The 22,694-nt window shown below is 40.4% G+C and overlaps 1 protein-coding gene across 4 annotated transcripts in view; it reads left to right on the forward strand.

Moving 5' to 3' along the window:
• CPVL (carboxypeptidase vitellogenic like) overlaps window positions 1-22,694 on the forward strand; it is a 126,372-nt gene that overhangs the window by 81,957 nt on the left and 21,721 nt on the right. For all 4 annotated transcript variants that reach the window (XM_065939178.1, XM_065939181.1, XM_065939179.1 and 1 more), the window contains one exon: window positions 21,978-22,160. In XM_065939178.1, coding sequence (XP_065795250.1) covers window positions 21,978-22,160 — 183 coding nt within the window. The remainder of the gene's footprint in view (window positions 1-21,977; window positions 22,161-22,694) is intronic.

Raw genomic sequence — 22,694 nt, forward strand, 5'->3', positions numbered from 1 at the left:
GAATGAGACAAGGTCCCTGTTTTGAGGCATGTAGAGTCAAGCACTGTAGTATCTGACTGAGATGTTCTGCCTGATTCAATGCTGAAGGTACCAGAGGTTTAAGCAAAGGAGCTATGACCCCTAGAACTCTCACCGTGAGGGAAGGACTCCACGAGCAGGTGACAGAGGGAAAGTTACGTTGTGCATTTCTTTGCCTTTTCCTTCTCTTCTCACCTCTTCCTCTGATCTTCTAGGACTGTTAGCATTGGTCCTAGGCATGGTTTGGGAACAGCCCGGTAGGGAAAGTGTGCTAATGACAGAGAAGATCACCACCAGAGGTGATCTACTTTTTCTCTGTTTCCTGGGAGTGGCAAGAGTAATGATTGGGATGAAAAAAAAAAAAAAAGAAAAAAACATGGCAGCCAGTAACCAACAAGTGAATTAGACAATATACTAATTCAGTAAAGTACTCAAGTACTTTATTTCTATCTATCTAAAAAATTGTCCTGATATACTGCTTTTATTTGAACCAGACTCTTTCCTGTCATTTTATGACACAAGACATTTCAGCAATGTCTATGTTGGGACTGTTCAGTGTACAACCCTTAGTACTGTCCGGGAAGTCCTTGGCCTAATGCAACCTTACTAGATTGTATTCCAGAGTATGCCCAACCTAAAAGGCCTATTTTCTGGTCCTGCCTGTAGTACAAAGAGTTTCAGTCCAGTCCCTGGACATACAACTTTTATTCCAAATAATCTAAGGTCAATGATATGCAGACTGTACAAACCCATTATAAATCTGGAGAACTTGATGAAATACTTTCTAGGCAAGAAAGAGTCTAACTAGATGAGGTCAGACTTTCAACCACTCTTACCTTTGGTTCTGTTAGGGAAATGTAGTGAGTGGTCCTTAGTGCCTGCCTGCTTGGAGCCTTCTCTGAGCAACTTCCTAGTGTTCTGCTGGTTGTCCTCTTCTCTGAACTCTCTGACCATGTGGCCTCTACTGTTGGGAGCACACTTAGCACCCTGTACTGCCATTATGGGCTGTCAGTTGTAGCACCAGCCTCAAGCAGACATCAATAATGCATAAATGAATAAATGGATGAAAGAAAAGTCAGTTCTATAAATTAGTGCTATATCGAAAATATATCTATTAAACTTGTTCATAATTCATCATATATTTATTACCCACAAATTTATTAAACCAAAAAGAAACCCACATCAGTTTCTGTATAGACTACTTAGCATTTATGTCTTCAAGATGAAAACAACTGGCTATAACATTAAGGAATGCACAATGATTTTCTTGAGTAGAAAGTGGAAAAAGAAGTTCCCATGTATATATTTTGTGCCCTTGGAAGACAGATTTTCTTGCTCTGTAAATTTAACTAGAATATGATTTCTTTCTCAACCAAGTGAGAATTGCCTGGGATATGTAGTTCACTTGATGATGTAAAACTCTTTTGATTCTGGCTTATCACCATACAGTGTCCACTTGATTGTTGATGAAGAATATCTTGATTAAAGATGAGCCTGCCTTTTGATATTTAAACATATCTGTCTCTGTTTCCCATGATCCTAAGCCTGCCAATAGGAATCCCAATGAAATCAGAATATTTTCTAAACTTTCAAACTCTCAGTTGCAGAAAAAGAGAATAGATTTGTGGTGCAGATAAACCATATTTCCAGAAAGAAAGAGAACAAAGTATGCAGTCAGTCTGAGTGCAGACCAGAAAGTGGCTGCTGCTAGAACAGACTGCATATTCATGGCTAGAGCTGGCGTAGGCCGCAGGGTAGCAATTATCTTTGGCTTGTCTGTTCATGGTGGTGAACCTCAGTGTATATACAGTGGAATCAGAACAACCTAGGCTGGCTTAAAACATTAGTACCCTCGAGGATATATTTATGTAAGACTCAGTACTAATTTGTCATAGAAAATAGTGCACATGTTTCTATTCATAAGAACATGGAAGTCTTTTTCTAGTACTAGATTCAGTTTAGCCAATGTGGAGAATTCTCTGATGGGCTGAGGAAGACCTTCATCGGTTTCTGGAAACTTATAGAACTCTTTGCAGCACATCAGTTTCTAGTGTAGACTATGTGAAGACATAACCCTTTTCTTGTGATGACCTACTTGGGATGTGTACTTAAAGTCATTCTCTTTTCAGTAATTTTAGATATTTGTATGGTAAATTTGAAATATCAAATTAGCAGTTTCCAAGACAACTAAAATGAGAAATAATCTGTTGGACTATTGGAGTTACTGATGATTAAATCAGATCATGGTTAAATATAAATCTTATTAGGAGTAACACAACCTAATCCACCAGTGAATAATAAAGATCAGGTTGAGTTGATCTCATAAATGCAAGAACATTTTTGCTTTAGAAGTTCCATCATGTAATGTATCACCTAAAACATTGAAAAATAAAAAACATTCATCTTAATAGATGCAAAAACTGGATTTGACAAAATCAAAACTCATTTAGGATAAAAGTTTAAATATTTTTTTATTTATTCATTTATTTATTTGGATGTACCGTGTCTTAGTTGCTGCATGTGGGATCTTAGTTCCCTAACCAGGGACTGATGCTGTAGCTGAAACTCCAATACTTTGGCCACCTGATGCAAAGAACTGACTCATCTGAAAAGACTCTGATGCTGGGGAAGATTGAAGGTGGGAGGAGAAGGGGATGACAGAGGGTGAGATGGTTGGATGGCATCACTCATCAATGTACATGAGTTTGAGTAAACTCCGGGAGTTGGCAGTGGATGAGGAAGCCTGGTGTGCTGTAGCCCATGGGGTCGCAAAGACTTGAACACGACTGAGCAACTGAACTGAACTGAACTGAACTGAACCAGTGATGGAACTCGGGACCCCTATATTGGGAGCATGAAGTCTTAGCCACTGGCCACTAGGAAAGTCCCAGGATAAAAGTTTTTAGCCAACTAGGAATAGTAGTATCTGTATTAGATTCCTATGCTTGCTGTAATGAATTACCACAATTTTGATAGTGTAATCTACAGAAATTTATTTTCTCACAATCTAGAGGTTAGAAATCCGAAGCTACTCTCACTGGGCTGAAACCAAGGTGTCAGTAGGATGACTCTAATGGGACAATCCATTCTGGCTTCTGGTGGCTGTTGGTGTTCCTTGGCTTGTGAGCATATGATTCCAACATCTCCCTCTGTGCTCACATCTCCTTCTCTTCTGTGATTAAACATCCTATTGCCTTCCTCTTAGAAATACTCATGAGGTTCCATTTAGGGACCTCGTGGATTATCTCCCCATCTTAAGATGCTTAAGTTAATCAAATCTGCGAAATACTTATTTTTTAATTAATTAATTAACACTGTAAAAGGTGACATTCACTGGTTCCAGAGATTAGGACTAGATATGTTTTTGCAGAGCAGTATTTAGCCTACCATACTATGAGACTTTCTTGACCTAATAAAAACCTGCATGTGTGAAACAGATAGCTAGTGATAAGTTGCTGTGTAACACAAGGACCTCAGCCTGTGTGACGACTAGGGTGGTGGGATGGAGGACTGGAAGGGAGGCTCAAGACGGGGGGAATGTAGGCACACTTGTGGCTGATTCACCTGTTGTCCAGCAGAAACCAATACAACACAACTCCTCCAATTTAAAGAAAAAGCCTACTAATAAGCATTATTCTGGTCTATAAAACTTAATATACATTCTCTTTAAAATCAGGGTTATAGTGATGCAAACAAAAAATTAAAAGGAGGGAAATCCAATTAATAACTGTATAAGAAATAATGGAATAAAATTATTATTTGACAAATAGTAAAGTAATAATTGTTTCAGGAAAGAATCATCAGTGGATACTAACATCAGTTAGTGAAAGTATGATGAGAATCAGAATATTTACCTGATCTCAAAGTATCCCCTTTCAAAATGTTTATGATGAAGGGGAAAATAGTAACTTTTTCATGGAGAAACCTGGCACATGAATGTATACGTGCTGTTGCTCAGTTGTGTCCAGTTCTTTGCAACCCCATGGACTGTAGCCCACCAGGCTCCTCTGTCCATGGGACTTTTCAGGCAAGAATACTGGAGTGGATTACCATTTCATACTCCAGGTATCTTCTTGACCCAGGGGTTGAACCTGAGTCTTCTGCATTGGCAGGCAGATCCTTTACTACTGAGCCACCTGGGAATTCCTCGTAATGGGACAAATCTACATTATGCGTCTCCTGATGTGTTGTACTGAGGACACAACAATGCTAATGTGTGTTGCCAGAAGCTTATAGCAGGAGAGTTACCTGGTGGTCCAGTGGTTAAGAATCCACCTGTCAATGCAGGAGACACGGGTTCGATTCCCGGTCAGGGAAGATTCCACATGCCGTGGAGAAACTAAGCCTGTGTACCACAACTACTGAGGCCACGTGATAAACCCTGGTGGCTACAACTACTAAGCTCACCTGCCACAGCTTCTGAAGCCCGTTTGCCTAAAGCATGTGCTCCACAACAAGAGAAGCCACTCCAGTGAGAAGCGCGAGCACCACGATCGGCGAGTAGCCTCCTCTCACCTCAACGAGACAAAGGCTGCTCACAGCAACAAAGACCCAGCACAACCATAAATAGATAAATAAACATTTTTAAAAAGAATGCATAGCGTGAATTTCATCATGAGACAACAGCAAACAGACTCAAATCAGGGAACAAATTTAGCCACAAAATAACTGGCTAGTGCTTGTCAAAAGGTTATGAAAGAAACATACACACACAAAGACTGAGGGATGAAGGAGACTTTACAATTGTATATATATAACATGTGCTTTTTGTTGCATCCAGGACCAGAAAAAAGTATATTAAGGAACAACTGAAAATTTTTAAAATAAGATTTGTAGCAAGAAAATAGTATTCTATCAGTGTTAATTTTCTAGTTTTAATTATTATATGATGGTTATTTAAAATGTTAATATTTTGAAGGCTACATAAAGAATCTGCAGGACTTCTTTATACTATTTCTTTAACTTTATTTAAAATATATTTCACATACTACAGAATTCAAATCTGTAGTTTTTTAAATATCCACAAATTTTTGCACCCACCATCACTATTTAATTTTAGAACATTTTTGCCACATTCCCCCCAAATTCCTTATGCTTTGGGAATTTATACATTGATTGTAAGTAAGTTGTATCCTGATTTTCAAAGTAATCAAATGCAATGGGGAATGGATAGCTAGGTGGATAGATAGATAGATTAGGGCATCTCTCACATCTAGGAAATATAGTCCATATCGTATAAAAGCTATTGTTTTTAACTCCCTTGCTCTTTGTAGAAGTCCCCTGGTCCTCCTTATTACTTTCTGGTAAAGAGGTTACACATTTTTCTTATGGAGATTCTTGCTAAAGATTCTGAATATGTTTTCAACCTCCTTTTTTTCTGTTTGGCTACAGTTCTTGACTGCATAAAGATATATGGGCTTTACTTTCAAAGACTAAAGAGTACATGAGAGAGAGAGGGAGAATGTGATTGTGTGTGAGAGTGTGTGGTATTTTTCCTGTATGAAACTATTATTTCAAAAAAACTGGAGCTACAGCTATATGCATAGAGGTCATTTGTATACGAAGCAAAACATTTCCCTTGGATTGAGGTTGCCGTTGTTGCTTAATTGTCTGCAAGGCCACTGCAGTTTTAAGAAGGACCATCTCCAAAGGCCAATACCTCCATATGCTTTTGCTTTTAAAGATTAAATTGCCCTTGGGTAGGGCTTAGTTTGCTGTGTTTAAAAGTTCATCTAGTCAGGAAATTGTAAATATAAAGTTACATTTCCCTGTCACTTATCATTCTGCAGCTCATTAAGTTTCAACTAATTGCATCTTCAGAATTCAGAATCTTAGTGTTTCTCAGCTTTACCACCAGACTGAAATCTTAACACCCAGGTCGTTAGAGTTGTATTTACTTATCCTAGGCTATCAAAAGATCTTCGTTTAGAAATGGGCAATTCCTGGTTAATGGATATGACTCAGGACTTTAAAAGGAAAATATTCCTAGTAATCTAACTCATTTTAGCAGTCATTCTAATTGCTTGTGGTATTTTCCTTAATAACATTTTCTGATGGCAAAATGTCTATGGTAATATTGCCAGGAAACTAGATTTGATAAATGTCTAGCATACCAATAAAAATTTAACACTTAAATGGGCCTGATTCTTCAGCAGCTATTGGACACTGAGCTTTTGTCAAACTATGATGACCATAATCTGATGTGATCACTTTTCTTCCAAACCCTTTGAAGACCTTAGGAGAATGCCAGTACCATTCTGTGAAAGACTTCAGTGAGGAGGGAATAATTCTTAGAGAAGCATAGCAGAGGATAGGGAAGCTAATCCTGAGACATTTGCTTTATGTATTCATACTATCGATAAGGAGTGATCACTTGGCAGGCAAATAAAAAGTGTGCATTTGAAAATCAGTTTTACTGCAGAGTTCCTTGCAAATTACTTTCACCTGTTTTAGTTATAATTCAAGTCAAGAGTAGCATTAACTTTTTTTATTTAATGAGGCATGCTTCTTCTAGGCCTCTTTGATTTTTAAGCATTTCAGTGAATAAAGGGGAAAAGAATACCCATAAATTATTTTTTCTTTTATTACCCATAAATGATTAAACAGAGTTTGATTTCATCCCAAATTGCCATGCTAGTGCCAAACACCTTTTCTTGTTTGTCCTTTAAATTAACGTTGGGATGAAATATGCAAATGACAACCAGCATATATTTTTATTTACTCTTATTTTTTAAGACATTTGACAATATATTCTACTGTGTGAATTGGCATATTTTAAATTGATTTGCTTGGTGAGCATGTCATCATTTTGTTGTTGTTCATTCACTGAGTCATGTCTGACTCTTTGTAACCCCATGGACTGTAGCATGCCAAGTTTCCCTGTCCTTCACCATCTCCCAGAGTTTCCTCAAACTCATGTCCATTGAATCAGTGATGCCATCCAACTGTCTCATCCTCTGTCGCCCCCTTCTCCTCCTGCCCTCAATCTTTCCCAGCATCAAGGTATTTTCCAATGAGTCAGCTCTTTGCATCAGGTGGCCAGAATATCCTCCAATGAATATTCCTGGATGATTTCCTTTAGGATTGACTGGTTTGATCTCTCTGCAGTCCAAGGGGCTCTCAAGAGTTGTCCTGCACATAATTCAAAGGCATCAGTTCTTCAGTGCTCAGCCTTCTTTATGGTCCAACTTCTTTATGGTCACATCCGTACATGACTACTGGAAAAACCATCACTTTGACTCTATGGATCTTTGTCAGCAAAGCGATGTCTCTGCTTTTTAATACACTCATAATTTTGCCAAGGTTTTATTTTGTTGTCATTCAAAGGCACCTCATGCTGAAAACATTAGAAGGTACATTTGTGATTTATGGCAACATAAAAGTGGAATTTAATCTTGAGTCATCTAAATACAGCAGAGTGAGGGTGGTAAAAGAAGAAAGATATTAAATACTGATACCATTTGTTATGTAGATTCCAAGGACCTAAAAATCAGCAAGTTTAGAAATGCACATTTAAATCCAGTTGCTGTGAAGTTCAGTTGTTATGAAACACAAGCAATTACATCAGTTGATTTTACTTTGAAAAGATGAATATGGAAAGAGTGAGAGGAGTATTGCTTTCTGGATACAGAGAGTACTCCTTATGCAATAGATGTCACCATGCTGCAGTAGCTTCTCAGTCTTTATTCCTTGTGTCTTAGTAAAACAGAAGATGCATAGTGATAACACATTCTAAACGACTGGACCGCTGGACACCAGTGGTCTTCAAAGCAGTGTGTGCCCACCACCATAGCCTGGGTCATGGGAGGGAAAGGTGTACATTAATATTCTTTAAGGAAATTTAAAAGTAAACATTGTTTATGTTTAGTAGATGGATTGGCACGAGGGCACTTATTTATCTCTGTGATACTCAGCATTAGATGTGATAGAGCCAGAGTGCAAAGCCAGGATTTGGGTTTGGGATTTGGTTTTTCTAATCAATAGTCATCATCATTTAAGTCCATTTGCCACAAAATCTGACCCCAGGTGCAGTACTCTTTGACTGCTGTTTCCTCTCCTTCCCTGTAAATGTGAGTAACTTAATTCAGTGGCTGTTGGCCTTGGCCTTTTGGTCCAGTAGGGAAAGCAGCATTTGCATACTTCCCACCACCTGAGGAAGCTGCAATCACAGCCTCTAGGGCTTTTCCCACGGGCTTTTCACCACTGAATTTGCCTGGCCTGCATCATAGAAGTGATCTAACCATGCCCTGGCCGTGGGGCAGCCTATGCCATCTGCTTGCTTATTGTGAGTGTGAGCAGCTTCTAATGTTGTCACAGGTAAACAGTGCTTCAGCACAGCATTCCTCTGCGGAATGAATGACTGAATGAAAGCCAGAAGAACCTTCAACCACGCTTTCAAAAGAATCGCTCTGAGCAGGAGCCCTTGACTGCCTCTGTCTTGATTTTCCTCACCTTGTGCTCTGTTCACTCTGCATGTTCACATCTGTTTCTTCAGCATCTCAGCAGTCCACACTGAGTGATAATGATAATGTCAGGGAACAGGGAGCTGGCAGGGGGACTGATGGCAAGAGGTTTTCCTGCAGCTCCTGTCTATTTCTGCTGGAACTAAAAGTGCTTCCGCTTGCCAATGCCGGAGACACAGATTCAATCCCTGGGTCAGGAAGATCCCCTGGAAGAGGAAATGGCAACCCACTCCAGTGTTCTTGCCAGGAAAATTCCATGGACAGAGGAGCCTGGTGGGCTACAGTCCATGGGGTCACACAGAATGGGACACGACTGAGCACACACAACCAATAACAATAAGTGAGAGGTGATGTCAGAGGTGAGGGGATCTGAAAGGGGTATGAGGACAGACCCTGAAACAAGAAGCTGAGCAAAGGGCCCCCTAGAGTGGGCCCCCAGGACTCTTCAAATGAGACAAAAATATTCTGGACATCATTAAAGGTCATTTTAAGTGTGATGTTCTGGGTAATTAAACACTTTTCTCAGATCCTGGGATTGGAGTGATGGCTTAGTGGATTATTTTCAAGTTGGCTTTACTTATGTTCCATTCTAAAAGCAACTAAATTATTTAGAGTGAAGTTGCAAGTTAATTTCATTTCAAGTTAAGTTACATGAAATTAAAAGATACTTTGCTCCTTGGAAGGCAAGCTATGACAATCTAGAAAGCACGTTAAAAAGCAGAGACATCACTTTGCCAACAAAAGTCCATATAGTCAAAACTACTGGTTTTTCCAGTAGTCGTGTACGGATGTGAGAATTGGACCATAAAGAAGGCTGAGCACCAGAGAATTGATGCTTTTGAATTGTGATGCTGGAGAAGACTGCTGAGAATCCCTTGGACTGCAAGGAGATCAAACCTGTCAATCCTAAAGGAAATAAATCCTGAATATTCATCCAAGGAGCTGATGCTGAAGCTAAAACTCCAATACTTTGGCCACCTAATGTGAAGAGCCAACTCACTAGAAAAGACCGTGATGCTGGGCATGATTGAGGGCAGGAGGAGAAGGGGGTGACAGAGGATGAGATGGTTGGAATGTATCACTGACTCAATGAACATGAGTTTGAGCAAACTTTGGGAGATAGTGAAGGACTGGGAAGCCTGATGGGCTGCAGTCCATGGGGTCACAAAGCCTGACACAACTTAGCAACTAAACAACAACACCAAAAGTTGCAAGAAAGCAGAAATAACTTTCTTTGACAGAAAGACATTTTATTTGTGTTATCACTGGACACTCACTCAAGCTCCCTGCCCCACTTTCATTATTCTTCACTCATCTTGGCAAAACCAACTAATAGGAGAATGGCAGGAACACTCTAAGGGTGTTTATTCCAAGTTCGTTTTCTCTCTCTCTGTCTTTCTTTGTCTTTCTTAAACTTGGAAGCCAAATTTGTCTCACTTGAAGAACGACATGGTTGCAGGAGTGACTACTGTTTCATTCAATGGCTGCATTATTTTTCTGTCAAGTCTCCTCCAGGCGGGCCCTGGAGACTCTGGCTTCCTGAGTATTACAGCACTATATCTCTGCAAAGTCACCAGGAACTAAGAGGCCCAAAACTTCGAACAATGGGCGACTGGAGCCCAGGCGTTGTCCCTGGAAGGATAACAAGTCGGCCTCCAGTGGGGAACATTGCTAAACATTATACTCCATAGCTGAGATTGTTTTTCTTTTGCAGCTGAGCTTTTGAGAAACCCTTGGGAATTGCCCTGGGTTGAGTTGGATATTAGTGAAATTAATTCTCAGCTATTCAGGAGAAAGTTACTGTAGGTGGGTCATGCTAATTGCTCCAGGCAGAAAGAACTCCTGGCTATGTTGGGATTTGTAATAGAAGAATGATAAGTAAAGCAGCCAGAAGAGGAAGTGTGGAGGGCTGCTTTGTAGGAGTTTCATTGATTTAGCATCTGTAAGGAAAGTTTTTTTTTTTTTTTTAATTTTTCTTTTTTTTATATTAGTGAACAGGAGAACATTCAAAACTAAGACAGATAGCAGCCAACTGGGAATGCTGTGCAGTTTGGAATAGCTTAGGCTGCTGTTCAATCATTTCCCCAAACAGGAAACCACAAAATGTTAGAGATTAAGGTCACTGGATCATTGGGAAAAGAGTATAACTTTGTCTGCAAAGTATTATGGTGGATTGTAAATGGGCCAAAATATAAGCATAAATCTTTCGTCTAAAAATGCAACAACAAAAATCCAGCCTTCTTGCAAAAGCTCAGTTTGCTTTCCTGTTGTACCAAGAGACTGAAGTCTCCTCCTGTGGCATTTCTGTAATTTTCCTAATAAGTAGAGGAGTAATTGGGGAAATAAAGAGAAATGCTTTGTATGGTCTGTCATCAATACGTGTGTTTCAGTTTGGATTTTTAAAAACAGTTAAAGTTTAGATCAGAAATTGGCCCTTGTGTGATTTATTTTCAATCTTCAGCTTTAATATAAGTGACAGTGAAAATATAACAAAATGCATATTTATATACATTTCTGCTCCAAACCCCTTCTTTCAAGTGTTCGGTTATATGCGTGCTAAGTTGCTTCAGTCGTGTCCGACTCTGTGCGACCCCATGGACTGTAGCCCGCCGGGCTCCTCTGTCCAAGGGATTCTCCCGGCAAGAGTCCTGCAGTGGGTTGCCATTGCCTCCTCCAGGTTTGGTTGTGTAGGAACCATTACAAGCACAGGTATCTTTTTTCTCCTTTGAGTTTCATGTGCCCCACCCGCCAACGTAACTCAAAGTCAAAATCTGAGTTTAGAGGCTGAGTTTTTAGATGAATCAGCAAGTAAACTGGTCTGTAGATATCCATAGTTGACACAGTTGGTTGTTTTATATCTGCCTGGAAAATATTTATCCTTCAGAAGCATTTACCATGTAAAATAAGGATTAATCGTCATCTGATTGTGTTCACTGGATTTTTCCTAGAGGGAGGTTTTCTCGCTAAGAGAAGTTAAATTATAAAGAAACTACTGACTTATGTACATGCAGAACCTGAAAAGTTTATGCTTTGGAATGTTAAAACGAGTAGATTTGAGAAAGAGTAAAGTGAAATTGACTTTTTTTAACCCCTCTTTTTAAGGAAAGCTTAGAGAATGAAAGAGTAAACTTGCTTTTCTTCCTCTGATTATTCACTCTTTTGAAAAGTTTTTTAAAATCTAGGGTTATTAGGAGGACAGAGGGCACATCTTTTCATGTCTATTCTTTGGTGCCCAATCCTTTGGCTCTCCATATGAAAGTGAAAGTGAAAGTCAAGCGCTCAGTCGTGTCTGATTCTTTACTACCCCTTGGACTACACAGCCCATGGAATTCTCCAGGCGAGAATACTGGAGTGGGTAGCTTTTCCCTCCTCCAGGGGATCTTCTCAACCCAGGGATCGAACCCAGGTCTCTCACATTGCAGGCGGATTCTTTGCCAGTTGAGCCACCAGGCTAAATAGAAATTTCATGAGAGCAGATTAAGCAAATACTTGCCATGTATAAGTGAGCACATCCTCCTTTCTCTAACTCAGACAAAAGACCACTTCTCTTCCATTTCAGGTGGAAATGAAACTTAGCTGCCTATGGATCCAGGAAAGAAATAAAATAAATGAGTAGTGTTGGACTGAGATATACTGATCTTTCTTTTCTATCCATGACAGAGACATGGATACAGAGGAATATTTTTTTTCTCTTCTAAGAACAACAATAACATAAGCATTGAATAAATGCCAGCTGCTCCTTGTGCCTCTGTTGGGGGTGGAGGAAGACACTCTGGAAGGGGGAGGACTGTGTCTTAGGGGGACAACTACTGCCCAACCTTTGCCCCTAGTAGCCAGGTGGAAATATAGACCATTCTGGTCCGGTCTCCTAGTATTTAAATGCCAGCATCTAATTACAAAAACAACACCACTACCCTGGGGACTAGATGAATATATATGCAAGCTAAACGTAGGCCCCTGGCAGCTAATTTAAAACTTTTGCACTCCACTATGAAAGTTTATTTTTCAGATTATTCTTGATATAAAGTAAAAACATGAATGAAGCCTTGCTTTTCAGGTTACAGAATATTTTTACAACTTGTATCCCATTTGGTCCTCCCAAGAACTAGGATATTCCATTTCACAGAAGACAAAAACTAAGGCTCAGAATGGATAGATGACATCAGTAGCCCAGGCTTTGGGAAGCTGAGCCAGGTCTGGAGCTCAAGGCTCCTTTCTGCAGGTGTCCTAATAACTTTTATAAGCCCCTGATGTTTGTTTCATCAAATTGATGATTTCGTGCAATTATGTTAGAACTCCCACATCCTAAGAGTTATTCTAACTCTTACTTACATCCTAAATCACAATTATAATTCACAGGCAACATCTCACTTGGAAATAATGAAGCTATTGGAATAGCTATGTTGAATTTTTCTAATGTGATGATAATAATAATAGCCAGCATTAACTGAACACTTACTATCTGCTTGGGATATGGAGAGCTTTACATGCATTATGTTATGTCATTCTCCCAACGACCTTCCCTCATAGATGTCTCTCTTCTATCCATTTTACAAATGAGGAAACTGAGCTCTAGACAGGCTAAGTAACTTAATATCAAGATAATCTTGCTAGTAAGTGGCAGAGTTCAGTTCATACCCAGCCACAGGGCCTGTGCTCATAATTCTAAACGTGTATCCTTCATTCCAAAGAGTCATGCTCACATTTAAGTGTGCTCCTTGCATGTGTAATTACAAATAAATAACAGACTACCTGTTCCATGTCCTCTGAGCAGGGGGTGGTGGTAGTGACTACGGCAGTGTGGAAGAAGGGTTAGGAGCACACAATTTGGATTTAGGCAGATCTGAACTTGAATCCATGTCACCAGTTGGCTCACTTCCCTACACCTCTGTCCCTTTGTTCCTAAAATGAAAAAATAAGACCTGCCTTTGAGGGATATTGTGAAATCACGGATGTAAAATGCTTAGCACAGTTCCTGCAGCCTCATGAGAAGAATGAGAGCATTCTACTATTAATATTATGCCAAAATATCCCATTAAAAGCTATATCCTTAACCATACTTTTCTAGCATTTTTAAGTATGGGGGAATTCCTTGGGATCTTGAATCCCATGCTACAAAATTAAGGATTCTTTTCAAAGGGTAATTTATAGACTTATGGCTCTGACTATCAAGAAAAGACTGCTGAGACACCATACCCAATGTGTGTAAAATTAGTCCTGAAAGGCATGTTATTTCATGTATTTGAGTTCGTAGAGTTCAGGTTTACCCTGGCTGGGTTCCCTCCTACTGTCGGCCTTTGTCAGAAAGAGTGAAATTGGCAACCAAGTATTCGACACAGAAAGACCATCTGAATACTCTGAAGGTTTGTTTTAGAAGAAGTGTTTTTTTGAGTCAGTCTTCCAAGTCATTATCACATTATCAACCTAGCTGCAAAGGAGGAAGACTCTATTTACCTAACTCCCCTAATTTGTGTCCTGTGCTGTGCTTAGAACCCTGCTCACGTTTTCTCACTAATTCTCACTGCAGTAAGATGTTATGTCTTACATCTGCACGTCCAGAAAAGGGAACCATGACTCGCTGAGGGTGAGCCATGTGTCCAGGGACTCCCAGCCACTTCATGCTGTGGCGTGTGAGGCACGGGTTCAGTGATGTGTGAGTTTGGATTTCATGCTTTTAGCAACAGCAGCAACTCTGGTTACTTGAAGCACAAAAGGAACTGATCAGAAGACAGGACATCCTCATAGAATTCATGGACAAACCAAAGAACTGGCATGAGGAAAGATAGGGGCCAGGGAAAATTCTGGGAATCAGGGTAGCAAAATTAATGGACAGGCTCATCAGGGACCCTTGTGTCACTACTGACAATCCAAAGTCTAGGGAAAGAGCATTTGAGGGTCCTAGCTTAGGGCACATGCTCGTCCCTTGCGTGGAGGAGGAAGGACGCTGATTGACAGCCTTGACTAGCCTCCCTTGAGGGAAAGGCAGTACAGTTACCAGGAGACAGGCGAGTGGACCTAAGGAAGCCAAAATGGCAGAAAGTCACTATACAGCATCAGAGAATCCTTTAAAGAGTGCAGTTGACTATACCCTGTAAGTGCTGGTACGTCCTATGGGGTATTGGCACTATGTAAGAGCTGTGGGTGGACCAGTGACTAGGAGCGCTCCATTCTCCACAAGCTGAGGCTCTTCCATAGCTGCTTAATCACGGCCACTCCCTGCAACAGAAGTGAAGTGTCTGTCAGCAGCTGAGTAATGTCCTTGCACACATCCTGGTTCATAGAGCCAAAGTTACAGAGAGGTGTTGGACAAACAGGCTTGAGATTGTTCCTAAGCTGGACATGTGAACTGTGTCTCCTTCCCCACTGACTTTTCTACAGCTTGAGTAGCACTAGACACAGATCTGTGGGGAGTCAGTAAATGCTTGTCGGTTTGTAGGAATTTAGTTCCTGTGTTACGGTGTTCGAGAAAGAAATTTGGAAGAAGGGGATCTAGGATGCTTTCTGGCACCTCGCTGTGTCGCAGTAAAGTGAGACCTCCACTTTATGGTAAAGTGGAGGTGGGCTTTGTAATACTTCTCATCCCCACCTTGTGAAGCTGGATAAGAATAAAGCCATTATACACATGGAAGCACTTTGAAAAGTAATGAACATAATGAAAATGATTTTATCATCTATTCCTATTAAAAAAAAGAGAGAGATGCTTGTCACCCAGGTCACCTACTGCTATCTCTTGTAAATGCTTGAATCCTGCAATGAGGTTTTTTTTTTTTTTTTTAATTTAATTTTTTTTTCAGTGGGTTTTGTCATACATTGGTATGAATCAGCCATAGAGTTACACTTATTCACCATCCCGATCCCCCCTCCCACCTCCCTCTCCACCCGATTCCTCTGGGTCTTCCCAGTGCACCAGGCTCGAGCACTTGTCTCATGCATCCCACCTGGGCTGGTGATCTGTTTCACCCTAGATAATATACATGCTGTCCTTTCGAAACATCCCACCCTCACCTTCTCCCACAGAGTTCAAAAGTCTGTTCTGTACTTCTGTGTCTCTTTTTCTGTTTTGCATATAGGGTTATCATTACCATCTTTCTAAATTCCATATATATGTGTTAGTATATTGTAATGTTCTTTGTCTTTCTGGCTTACTTCACTCTGTATAATGGGCTCCAGTTTCATCCATCTCATTAAAACTGATTCAAATGAATTCTTTTTAATGGCTGAGTAATATTCCATGGTGTATATGTACCACAGCTTCCTTATCCATTCGTCTGCTGATGGGCATCTAGGTTGCTTCCATGTCCTGGCTATTATAAACAGTGCTGCGATGAACATTGGGGTGCATGTGTCTCTTTCAGATCTGGTTTCCTATGCCCAGAAGTGATATTGCTGGGTCATATGGCAGTTCTATTTCCAGTTTTTTAAGAAATCTCCACACTGTTTCCCATAGTGGCTGTACTAGTTTGCATTCCCACCAGCAGTGTAAGAGGATTCCCTTTTCTCCACACCCTCTCCAGTATTTATTGCTTGTAGACTTTTGGATAGCAGCCATCCTGACTGGCGTGTAATGGTACCTCATTGTGGTTTTGATTTGCATTTCTCTGATAATGAGTGATGTTGAACATCTTTTCATGTGTTTGTTAGCCATCTGTATGTCTTCTTTGGAGAAATGTCTGTTTAGTTCTTTGGCCCATTTTTTGATTGGGTCATTTATTTTTCTGGAATTGAGCTTCAGGAGTTGCTTGTATATTTTTGAGATTAATCCTTTGTCTGTTTCTTCATTTGCTATTATTTTCTCCCAATCTGAGGGCTGTCTTTTCACCTTGCTTATAGTTTCCTTTGTTTTGCAAAAGCTTTTAAGTTTCATTAGGTCCCATTTGTTTATTTTTGCTTTTATTTCCAATATTCTGGGAGGTGGGTCATAGAGGATCTTGCTGAGATTTTTGTCGGAGAGTGTTTTGCCTATGTTCTCCTCTAGGAGTTTTATAGTTTCTGGTCTTACATTTAGATCTTTAATCCATTTTGAGTTTATTTTTGTGTATGGTGTTAGAAAGTGTTCTAGTTTCATTCTTTTACAAGTGGCTGACTAGTTTTCCCAGCACCACTTGTTAAAGAGGTTGTCTTTTTTCCATTGTATATCCTTGCCTCCTTTGTCAAAGATAAGGTGTCCATAGGTTCGTGGATTTATCTCTGGGCTTTCTATTCTGTTCCATTGATCTATATTTCTGTCTTTGTGCCAGTACCATACTGTCTTGATGACTGTGGCTTTGTAGTAGAGTCTGAAGTCAGGCAGGTTGATTCCTCCAGTTCCATTCTTCTTTCTCAAGATTACTTTGGCTATTCGAGGTTTTTTGTATTTCCATACAAATTGTGAAATTATTTGTTCTAGTTCTGTGAAAAATACCGTTGGTAGCTTGATAGGGATTGCATTGAATCTATAGATTGCTTTGGGTAGAATAGCCATTTTGACAACATTGATTCTTCCAATCCATGAACACAGTATGTTTCTCCATCTGTTTGTGTCCTCTTTGATTTCTTTCATCAGTGTTTTATAGTTTTCTGTGTATAGGTCTTTTGTTTCTTTAGGTAGATATACTCCTAAGTATTTTATTCTTTTTGTTGCAATGGTGAATGGTATTGTTTCCTTAATTTCTCTTTCTGTTTTTTCATTGTTAGTATATAGGAATGCAAGGGATTTCTGTGTGTTAATTTTATATCCTGCAACTTTACTATATTCATTGACTAACTCTAGTAATTTTCTGGAAGAGTCTTTAGGGTTTTCTATGTAGAGGATCATGTCATTTGCAAACAGCGAGAGTTTCACTTCTTCTTTTCCTATCTGGATTCCTTTTACTTCTTTTTCTGCTCTGATTGCTGTGGCCAAAACTTCCAGCACTATGTTGAATAGCAGTGGTGAGAGTGGGCATCCTTGTCTTGTTCCTAATTTCAGAGGAAATGCTTTCAATTTTTCACCATCTGCAATGAGTTTTTAAGATCATCTCTTGATTGGTGGCTCAGATGATAAAAAATCTGCCTGCAATGCAGAAGACCCAGGTTCAATCCCTGGGTTGGGAAGATCCCCTGGAGAAGGGAATGGCAAGCCACTCCAGTATTCTGGCCTGGAGAATCCCATGGACAGAGGGGCCTGGTGGGCTACAATCCATGCGGTCACAAAGAGTCGGACACGGCTGAGCAAAGAACACTTTCACTTTCACTTTATGATTGAACTAAAGTTATGCTGTTTACCTAGTTGTCATGAAAAAAATAAACTGATATCTGGTAACACTTGAGTCAGCAGAAATTATTCCTCAATAAAACACATCTTTTTGCCAAACTGAGGTACCCAAACTCTCAGTGTTACTGTTTTTTGGTTTTTAATTTTTTCATTATGGAAGCATCCTAACCACATATACCCTCCATACCTAGAAAAGAGTCAAGTTAAATCACTCATACTTTGATTACCTTAACTGGTGTTTTGTTTTTTGTTTTTTTTTTTTTTGTATTCTTTTTCCAAGTTTGAAGCATCTTTTTAAAATGTAGTAATTATAGAGCTTCTGCATAGAGTAATTATGGGCTTCCCCGGTGGCTCAGATAGTAAAGAATCTGCCTGCAATGTGGGAGACCTGGGTTCGATCACTGGGTTGGGAAGATCCCTTGGAGGAGGACATGACAACCTATTCCAGTATTCTTGCCTGGAGAATCCCATGGACAAAAGGAGCCTGGTGGGCTACAGCCCATGGGGTTGCAAAGAGTTGGACATGACTGAGCGACTAAGAATACACACACAATTATAGAGCAGCAACAGTAGGATCATAGTTTTTCATTGGTTTTTTAATAAGAAGTATTTTTTCATGTCTTTACATCACCGTCAATTTCAACAAACTAACAGTAAGACATGTAGTAAAAGAGAAGAAAATTCTCTAAAAGGAGTGGCTCTGCTCTTTCACTGGGGCCTCACAGCTGACCAGAAAGAAAAGTAAGGACACTGGCTATTCAGGGGTGCTGCCTGCTGTGTCCCTGGAGACCTACTCCACCAGCGCTTTCCCTGCCCCTTGTTTTGTGAGTCACTCCTGACTAGGGAAGTGTAGCTAAAAGCTGCATTCATTTCTGTCTCCTCCTCTCAGTCTTTAGACCCTGTTGCTTAAAATACCAGCAAGCCTCAGGGGAAGGTTTACCCCAGACTGTCCCAGTTTTAGCCTGCAAACCCTGCATCCTGGGAAACTCCTCCATCCTGGGCAAACTGGGACAGCAGATCACCCGCCAGGAAGAAGTGGGCGAATGTGTGCACATCCTTCATCAGTGGCCAACCCGCTGGGGCTTAAGCCTTGTCCTAGCACTTCTCTGGCTCTCAGGATGTGGGTGGCCAACACGTGCCCTCTGACTTCAGGACCACCCACCCCTGTGCTACACCCACCTGGCTTCTCAGATCACTGTCACCGGATCTGGGGATCTCTCGCCCACTCACCCAGCCCTGGAGGAACCCAACCCTGTGGGGGCTGAAGAGAGTAAATATGACATTTAGATAAAAATGGCAGCTCTGAAATTCTTATATTTAAGGCAGCCTTAAATGTCAGCTCTGAAATCACTTCGCCTGATTGTTATTAGTCTGATTTCTTTTTGTTGTTGTTGTTATATTTGACTTATGTGCACTGTAGAAGTTAAAAATGTTTTCCTTGCTTTTCTGCAAAGGAAGAATTTCCATTTGCCCCGCAAAGTAGGCCTTCTGCACATCATATGCATGCACAAAATTATGCAGTCTGGCTCTTTACTTCCTTATTCTGGAGAGTTTGTACTCTTATTTAAGATGAGTCTGGAGAACAACAGAAATGGCTCAGGGATGGGCTTTGTTTCTGTTCAGTTCAACAAATGTGTACGTATCACTATGTTTTTGCTGTAGCCTGTGGATTTTGCTATCATCCCTCAAAACTGAAGATTCAAATCTGTTTCAATAAATGCCCTGATAAAGTAAAGTAGCAAGTGACACTCACGGTACAGGCTTCACAGAACGGTGACAAAGAGCAAAAATGGCTAGGTACACGTGTGTGTGCTAATCAGCATCTTTTCATTTATTTCTAGCAAAGAATTACTTTATAAAAGATTGTATTCATTAATCAGCTATAATCAGCCCTTCCTAGAATGGTGAAGTATTTAAACCTTGTTTGCTGGTACAGATCATATGTAATTGTTTCCATATTGTTGGTAAAGCAGCTGTGGGAGTTTTGCATGGGCCATAAGTACTCAAGGTCTTTGAGGCAATTTCTTTGTATAAACAATGCAAATTTTTATTGCTATAGTTGAATTTTTTAAATAGGCTTTAAATCCATCAGGTTTTTTTTTTTTTTTTTTTTTTTGAGGGGAGGGGTTCTTCATAGGAGAGTGGAGGTGGTGATGGTGACTGAATAACATGAAAGACCCTGTGTTCTTATAGGGGAGGCCCAGGGCCCTTTCATCTCAGGCTGAATCCTGGCCCACTGCTGCTTAAGGATTTGGAGTGTGTAAAAGTCCTGGGCTTTTTAATTATGTGTAAGCCTTTTAAGACGCCTGTACCAGGAGAGCACAGATGGAAACATATGCAGTGTAACATTTTATATCCAATTTGAGGATTCGACCAGAGGTCCTGACTTGAGTCAAACCAGAGCTTCCACATGGATGAAAGGCAGCATGGAGTTGAAGAAAATCTCTTTGTTGGTGGTGGAGTGACAATACCTCATGAGAATCAACGATTGCAAAAAAAATAGCCTAAGAAGAATAGAAAACAAAAGGGGAAATTATTCAGATCTCCACCGGAGAAATTAATCAACTCGATTCCTTTTTTAAAAGTTTTGTTCCATATTTGTAAATAAATGTATCAATTATATATATATATAATAATTGTGACATATGTTTGGCATTCAGCTTTCTTTTTTCATTTAACTTTTAAAACTATTTGTGTGTTTGTTTTAGTATTTATTTTGCTGTGCTGGGTCTTTATTGCTGCTTGGGCTTTTCTCTAGTTGAGGAAAGTGGGGGCTACTTCGAGTTACAGTGCTCAGATTTCTCTCTGTGATGGCTTCTCTTGTCTGGGAACACGGGCTCTGGGGCCTGATAGCTTCAGTAGCTGTGGCTCCTGGGCTCTAGAGCACAGGCTCAATAGTTGTAGCCGACGGGCTCGGCTGCTCCACAGCCTGTGGGATCTTCCTGGGTCAAGGATTGAACCCATGTGTCCTGCACTGGCAGGTGGATTCTTTACCACTGGGCCACCAGGGAAGCCCAGCATTCAGGTTTCATACTTAATATTATATGATAAGTATTTTCCACACTTCTTCATGGTTTAGTCAGACAGTTGAAGTGGCTTTGCAATATCCCATATAACATCTGTACCATGGTTATTTAACTACTCACTAATATGGAACTCTTAGACTGTGTTCAAATTTGTCTTTATAAAAATTCAATGAATATAGTTAATTTTTTTTTATTTCTTTGGGTTTATTTTCATAGAACTTATTCCACAAACCGGGATTAACTGGGACAAAGAGTCTCAACATTTTAAAGTCTTTGCATTAAACAGTGACCGTTGCTTTCCTGAAGAGTAGTACCATTGTACACTGTCCCCAGTAGCTTCACAGCATTGGGTATTATCTGAATTCTTGTTCAAGCAACTAAAACGTTTGGGAAGAAAAGAGTTGCCTCAGAGTTTCCCCTACAGTACCCATCAACTTGGCTTAAAAATGTATTCTAGGCATTTTGAAGGACATTCCTCATTGTTGACAAATGGCTATCATATTTAAGAATGGAGGCCTTTGGAAGGACATGGCAGACATTGCTGCCTCCAACAAATAAGAGACTTGAGGCACCTGCGTCTATCTGTCTGCCTCAGAAAATTATAGTTGCCACTGAAATGTAGGAGGGGAAAGGAATATGGATTAGCATCAGCTGACAGAATTCCCAGCTTGCCAGCTGCTGCAGGGCCTGAAAGTGAGGATAATGAAATGCAGGTTTCATGAAAGTCCTAGAGTGTAGTATTCCTTAGTTCCACTGAAATGTAATCACAGTCTTCTTCCTTCACATGTTACTGCTAAGTCACTTCAGTCGTGTCTGACCCTGTGCGACCCCATAGGCGGCAGCCCACCAGGCTCCCCCGTCCCGTCCCTGGGATTCTCCAGGCAAGAACACTGGAGTGGGTTTCTTCCTTCACATGGCCACAAGTAAAACCTATAGCACTGGGTAATATAGCACAAATGCTTTTGCATTTGTAGAGGTATACATGAAGATTCCTATGAAGAACCAAACTTTTGGAAGAATGAAATGGTTGAGACAAGGTTGAGTTTATTTCAGGTTGTTGGTATTTGTAACCAACTGGAAGAAAATGACCCTACTGAGTTCCTGGGTTGGCCTCTCTGAGCAGTACATTAGAGGAGCTTACATCCCCTTTTGTGTCTCATGTGCATTATCAGTACCTAGACACACGACTGGCTTCCCCTGCTGAATCCTGCATTTGCCCATGGTTGGATTTCGTTTCAGGTTCTAATCTACAATGGCCAACTGGACGTCATTGTGGCAGCTTCCCTAACAGAGCGCTCCTTGATGGCCATGGACTGGAAAGGATCTCAGAAATACAAGAAGGCAGAAAAAAAAGTTTGGAGGATTCTTAAATCTGATCCTGAAGTGGCTGGTTATGTACGGCAAGTGGATAACTTCTGTCAGGTATGAAAATGCTTCTGGGCATGCAGATTGTGGAAATGGGATGGTGGGATTGAAACTGAAGCCCGAGAGATCTCCTCAGTGATCCAGTGGTTAAGACTCCATGCTTCCACTGCAGGGAGCACAGGTTTGATCCTTGTTTGGGGAACTAAGATCCTACATGCAGCTTGGCATGGCCAAAAAATCAAGCAATAAAACAGAGGGTATATATGAGAGGAATTAGACTTATGGGGAAGAAAGCCTGAAAACCCATTAAGGCATGGTCAACCTTAAGCAAAGACGTACAACAGCCAAAATACATGTCCCTCCTCTCCTCAGAGAAGGATGGTCTCAGTTCATATTAAAATACAAATACTCCATGTTAAGACAAAAGTTGACAGACACAGGTGTAGGTATTATTTAAGAGAGAAGGTGACAACGAAAAATATAAAGTCTGTGTGCTAAGTTGCTCAGTCATGTCTGACTCTTTGCGACCCCATGGAGTGTAGCCCCCCAGTCTCCTTTGTCATGGGGATTCTCCAGGTAAGAATACTGGAG

Source organism: Muntiacus reevesi, chromosome 6 (genome assembly GCF_963930625.1).
Source record: "Muntiacus reevesi chromosome 6, mMunRee1.1, whole genome shotgun sequence".
In the NCBI taxonomy this organism is placed as follows: domain Eukaryota; kingdom Metazoa; phylum Chordata; class Mammalia; order Artiodactyla; family Cervidae; genus Muntiacus; species Muntiacus reevesi.